This window comes from Sinocyclocheilus anshuiensis, unplaced genomic scaffold, assembly GCF_001515605.1.
Source record: "Sinocyclocheilus anshuiensis isolate Anshui unplaced genomic scaffold, SAMN03320099.WGS_v1.1 scaffold918, whole genome shotgun sequence".
NCBI lineage: Eukaryota > Metazoa > Chordata > Actinopteri > Cypriniformes > Cyprinidae > Sinocyclocheilus > Sinocyclocheilus anshuiensis.
Genome location: NW_015540946.1, coordinates 694,611 through 701,305, shown reverse-complemented (window position 1 = coordinate 701,305; position 6,695 = coordinate 694,611). Strand labels below are relative to the sequence as shown.

The window sequence follows — 6,695 nt, the reverse complement described above, 5'->3', positions numbered from 1 at the left end:
ATCTATACAGCTTTCAAACCTCTGTTGACTACATTAATGAAGGGGATTCTGCGTACTATATACAGACAGGTTAGCATCCATGCATTGTCAACACTAAGCACATTAACATTCCAAATATGGACATGGCAAACAAGGGGGCGGGGTAAGGGGAGGGGTTAGGTTCCACAGGGGGGTGGTTCCAATGCAGCCACGCCCTGATTTACAGACCACAGAGCACAGACGCACAATTGCTGACCCCTGCTCTGCCAAAGCAAATACATATACAGTATAAACCGTAGAGACCATGTACCGTTTGAACGCCCCGTACAGAGAGACACACCTGCGGTCGGTTGGTGTGACGGCTAGCGAGCCGTCAAAGTCTTCTCGGCAGAACTTGGTATGGCTGTAATTCACATGGTTTCACCAACTTCACTCCAACTTCATCTGTTTGTTTATTGGTTAAATAGATTTTTTTTTGGTTTTGTCCTTCTTTGTTTGTAGTGTCTTTCTTGTGGATCTTAGAATTAGAAAGCAACAGCGGATCATCTTCATCAGTAATTAAAGGTCATCATCAAAGGTTTCCTACAGAAATGCCCTGGAGCTGGTACAATATAATTTCCTTTCATTAAAAATGTAAAACAAAATAAAACGAACACAACAAAAAAGAAAGAATAAACTTCTATTCAAGCTAAATTCTTCTTCTCTTTCAAAATCAAGCTACCGAAACTACAAACCCCAACACAGAATCCCTTTAAAAACACGCTTTCATTACAAGAAAAGGTGTTCAGATGCAGTAAAAGAGCTGTAGGCTGGATCCCTTCAGTACAAACACCAATAAGAAATGTCACCAAGGCCTCTTTATCCTTGCAAGGACATTTTTGGTGTGGGTAAAAAAACGTACGATTCGAAATAGAAAACCCACTTTAGGGGCTGTGTGGCACACTGCAGTTCTCCATTAGAAAGATTTTCCCTTTGGCAAATTTGGCGCAAACTACACAATAGATGAAGTCAAAAATAACTACATCCGATCTACTGTGCTCAGTACATTTTTACTTCCCCATTAAGACTGGAAATCAAACTTTGGAGAGTGAAAAATCCTGCAATTGCATTTTCAAAATTGAAAACCGAGCTACATTTTTTTCAGTTCGTTTGTGTTAAACCATGCTATCCTAAAGGTGTTTAGAGTCAAATTCAGATTAGTTCTACAATTTCTGCTTTTAAAATCGACCTACGTCTAAAACCGTGACTACTCTACGAGTTTAACCTTACAGCTCCATATGCAGCGAATCTACACAGTACAAAGAAGCAATCTCAGCAGGGTTGGAGGGAAAGCGCGCCCTCGTAAACTCCACATAGATGAGTGACTGACTGTATCTGCATGAGTAAGTTTATCAAGCAAAAGTCTACCAATTATACATGCTTGCATGTGTAAGACTGTAAATTGTGTGTCTGAGAACAAATCGCTGAAATTATGGCCACTGTTTTTGCGTATTTCTCGTAGTGTGTGTGTCCGTAAATGTATGCGTGTAGGTTTGGACAGAAAGTAACAGTCATAATTGTAAACTCTCAATGTGATGTTGGCAAAAGCATGTCACATGCTGGATTATCGTCACTAGACTGACCTCACACACGGTCCATCGATTGCATAAATTAATCATCTAATCAGTAACAAACTGTGGTATATTTATATTAGAAAATTCAGGATGTTCCTTAACCCGAGCTCTTCAATAGCACTTTACGATTTTTGAGAACGTCAGATCAAGGCTTTTAAATCAAAGTCTTGCACTAGTGCACCTCTGGTCTCTAAAGCTTCAGCGCCGGGAGAGATTAGAGCTGGCGTACTGCACTCTCCTTATTGTTATTCTCTTTCTGAACTGGAATGAACTGCACCAGTGCAAGAGCAGGATAAAAACTGGCCTTCACGGGAACTAGAAGCTGCTTAAGAACAACAAAAGCCGTTTAGTCGACCCCTTTCAGTTAGGACCGCTCCGATTACATTATTTGTAAACACATAAAGTAATGTGTCTGAAAAATCACCCAAGCAAAATTACAGTACCGCTCGGTCCACATATTAAGATAATAAACCTATAACACACAGCCACATTATCCAGAGTTCCATGGCACTAAGAAGGGAGCTTACAGATTCCACGGTCCCACGTGGCTTTTATACTGGTTTAGGTTAAAAAAGCACAACTACAGTAGTTAAAGGTAGCAATAGTAGCTTTTCATAGTCTAGGTTTGATGTTTGAACACTGTGGTCACACCCTGTCCAATCAGATGCAGTCACACAACAAACAGAGGAAGATGAGGATGAAGGAGTGGCGTGTTGAGAGAACAGAAGAACAGGCCGATGGTCTGCGGAAAACGATTATCCACATGAACCCAAAACCGAGTCCACCGCTGTTGCCTTCCTCTGCAGTCTTTAGTCTTTTCCCTTTAGTCTTTGTGTATTTTCCACAGAATGTATGATGGTGTGTGTCACTGTGTGAAGGTGTGTAGTTCTGCGTGTATATGCATGTGTGAGCGCTTGTATGTGTGTTTAGAAGCCCTTGATGTGGCAGTAAGCCTCCAGAGAGGAGAACAGGATGTAGAGGAGCCAGAGGCTGACGAAAAGCATGGTGGTCAGCGCTTTAGCAGTCCGTGGACCCCCCAGCTCGCCGCCGATGTCGGGCCGGCGACGGTACATGAGCACTGCCACGCAGATAAAGGCGAAAATGGTGAAGAGGGTGACAGAGAAGGCCAGGCTACCCGGCTCCACCTTGAAATCGTGGCCCTTTGAGTTGTGGTAGATGGCGGCGATGGACCAGGCCACTCCGATGCCCAAGAAGACGTTCACGGCGTTGCTGCCCGTCACGTTTCCAATGGACGCGTCCGCGTACTGATCCTGTGTCGCTGCCACTTTACTGGCAAAGGTGTCTGAGAGCAAGATGACAGGAGAAAGAGAAAGAAACGAGAGGTGTTAGTACAGTAAAACACTTCTGTCAATAGTTATCATGATTCATAAACATTCTGGTAGATTAATAAAATTATATTATATTATATAAATTATATTAATAAAATTAATTATATTAATTGTAAAATAATAAATAAATAAACAAACAAACAAATACAATGTTCAAAAATAAAATATGTATGCATTTATTTATTTTAATTGATTTGGAAAGATTTAGATCATTTCTGGGAACAATTTTTGTCCAAAAAGGACAACTAAGTAAACCATAAATCATAAAGAGCATTAATGTAACTAGAATACATAGATGAGTGACTAAGTGTATCTGAGCAAGTTTATCAAGCAATATTTCATAAATATTCTATCATTATTTCATAAATATTGTGACAGTTTAATAATGTAACTTACACATTATACTTGTAAAATAAATAATCAAAGTTTTTCAAAATGAAGAACATTTATGTATGTATGTATTTTGCCATGAATCACAAAAAGCATTAACGTAACAAAAATGCATAAATGTAAGGTTATGCTTAAAACAAGAATGAAAAATAATAAATAAATTAAAAAAATCGAGATATATTTTCTGAAAACAAGTAATTAAAAAATATTAAATTAACATCAAGTAATTAAAATAAACAAATAATTAAAATAGTTTTACTTCAAGTACATATTGTTTGTCTAAATGTTTAGATGTTTTTTTTCTTCCAGAAAATAAAACAAAAATAATAGTTGAGAAAACTCTTCCTTTTTTTTTTTTTTGTGCGCAGTGCACACACAAGTATATGCGCACACAGTACTCATCTTGTCTCTCTCTCGCGTGTCTCTCCTTTTTTGGTGAGGATGTAATTTTGTAATAAAAGCCTGGTTAACCTCTGATTTGAGTTGAAATCAGAGGGCTGTCTGCTGTTTCTCTCGCTCAGAGACAGCTGCATGTTAACAGGGTGATCTACTGCAGACAGCTGAGAAACCATGAGGATGCTGATTGTGCGTTCTGTCTGGAAAGACCTCTAAATAATCCTAGATGCACATACACTCCCTTTCTAACTCTTTATTCCTCTCTGTCTCTTTTAATCTTCCTCTCTCTCGTCGTTATGCTAATATAGTGCATAACACAAAACCCTGCTGAACTGCTCTGGATATGATGATATTACTCTTTGCTGCCTGTGGTCACAAAGAGCCATTATCCTCATTTAAAGGTCTTGCTACCCTGCGGATATACACTTTAATATTCACACATTCATATTTACATATTTGTGTTCCTGCAGTGCATCTCAAGTGCATCTTAAGTGAAAAAATACCCAAAAATATTTTTTATCACTGAACATTACATCAAACCAAAAAAAAAAAGAAGATCATTATGATATATACTATCATACTTGATTTAAAGACATTTTGGTTTCCCCAAAAATATTAAGCAGCAAATGTTCAACATTGATAATAATAAGAAATGCTTCTTCAGCATCAAATCAGCATATTAGAATGATTTCTGAAGGATCAAGTGACACATAAGACCTGAGTAAGAATATATTTAATTATTAGAACGAAAAGGGGTTATTTTAAATAGTAATAATGTTTCACAATTTTCATTGTGTATCACTGTATTTTTGATCAAATAAATACAGCTTCAGTGAGCAGAAGAAACTAATTTCAAAATATGATTAATATGTCATTTTATTATACGTAATGTAATAGTGTGCTGTTTGTTTAGTGTTCGATTTTAAAATAGTGTGCTTAAGGAGGTGTTTTAACGTCATCATGAGGCATTTTTCTGAAATTAACAATTAGCGTTCCCATAGAAATGAATCATTTTTGAGTCCAAGGATGTGAGCAGCTCAAAGTTGTCATCTCGTAATTATGGTAATTCCAGCACGACATGACTGCAGCACTCAACATCTGTCTAAAAGTGAAGGTTAGAAACTTTCCCTGCAAATCACACAAAGTATCTGAGAGCAACATCAGCCATTTAAAGGCTTAAGAGACCAAAACTGACTCAACAACATCTCAAAGACACAGCAAAATGAAGTCAAAGCTGGGTTCACTGTAGTGCTTATTTCTGAAATAACATTTTCCCTTCTCGTTGTTCATCACTGTCCTGTTATGTTGCTGTAAACAACAGCATGGATGGAGCCGTTTCCATGGCATTACCATGGAAATTCTCAGTTAAGGCTCAGCTAACACCCAGTCTGGTGTAAAGTCCTGCCAAAGAGCCTGGCAGCGTGCGGACGACAACTGCCGCTAATGTGGGTGTCATGGCGATGAAAAGCTTCATCCCAGAAAGACGCTCGGGAGCAGTTAATCATTACGGAGTTAAAGCGATCAGTGTTCCAGACTGTTACAGACTTTGAAACTGTTATTAACCTCAAACTGCTTATGTTTGCACACGGACACAAATTAAAAAAAATGACCACAAATTTAGTATTTTATCAACTACAAATGTCTCTGTGGCTCAGCCTGAATCACTTAAACGAGTCATCAGGAATTCGAATCCCTCTTCTGTGACGGCTACACGACACAGAGTAACACATTTGCATAATGCCCACTTATGTTCTATGTTGGCTGGCCGCGAACAACTTAACCCTGCCGTCAAACACTGTACCTTGTGTGTGTGATTAACATCATGTCGAGAAGACGCTGTGTCCTACGTTGTGAAATAAATTTAGTTTTATTTTCACATCCGAAAGATGAGGCTGCAAAGAATCAGTCATTGACATTCATTGTTCCAACGATACTACAGCAGTCATACAACCCCAGTCTTTTTTGTGTTCCCGTCATTTTACTGATGACTGCTTCTCTAATCTCGGGGACTTGGGCTTGAATTTATAGGGTAAAATTGATAGCATCTTTTCTCTCTATTCATTCTCTCTGGAGCTGTCATTCAGTTATGGCAATGGTGTTTCGTTTCCAACATGCGCTGTATGTAGTACTTTAGACCAAAAACAAAGGACTGAGCCATCTGACCAATCAGAGCAGAATAGGCTCACGAAAGCAGGGGTTTAGAGAGACTGACACTTCGAACTGCTTTGTATGAATCGTTTACGAATCATTGAGAAATGCAGTGAAATTAAATGTATATTATGAGAAAATGTGTTTTTTGACCTTGCATGCATGTAAACCTGTTGTAGGAGCCTCCCGAAACAATATTAGGATCCTTAAAAATGGCATAAAAGGGGCACTTTAAAAGCATTCGTGAAAAGCTGCCTTATCAGTCAGCGTACATTTCCTTCGCCAGGCTCGCTTGGCTATTTGGAAGTTCAGTTGTTTTCTCGGTACTCAGTACAGCTTTAATCTCTCAATACAGATTGACACATTTGCTAACGGCTCAATAAAGCCCCGTTCAGTTTGCAACGTGCAGCATTTGTCATTTTGTCAAACTGTGCAGAAACAGCAGAAAAACAATCAATAGATGTGGTCGTAAACCTTTCACTAGAATGGTTTTTAAAGTTTGCTTCATTTACCTTACTATTGACTTCGATTTTTGACCGTTTACTAGTTAAATGTGTAAGTGCCCCATTGTTCTTGGCACCTGACCAGACTTTGTGACTTTATCAAGACCATCTAAGCACATGCACACACACACACACACACACACACACACATACACACACACACACACACACACACAGATGTAAGCAGGTAATACGTTAGCAAAGTGATTTTACCAGATAATGTACAATGTAAATTATTTTTAGCTGATAGGGTACAATGTGTCTAAAGGCCCACTGAGATAAAAGCCACTTGGATGTAATTTTCTTCTAAAACAAAA

The 6,695-nt window shown here is 38.5% G+C and overlaps 1 protein-coding gene across 2 annotated transcripts in view; it reads right to left on the bottom strand.

Annotated features, from left to right (window-relative positions):
- Positions 1-448: 448 nt before the first annotated feature.
- Positions 449-6,695, bottom strand: part of LOC107689782 (sodium/calcium exchanger 1-like) — a 99,080-nt gene continuing 92,833 nt past the window's right edge. For both annotated transcript variants that reach the window (XM_016487929.1, XM_016487928.1), the window contains exon 7: positions 449-2,895. In XM_016487929.1, coding sequence (XP_016343415.1) covers positions 2,519-2,895 — 377 coding nt within the window. In that variant the 3' untranslated portion in view covers positions 449-2,518. The remainder of the gene's footprint in view (positions 2,896-6,695) is intronic.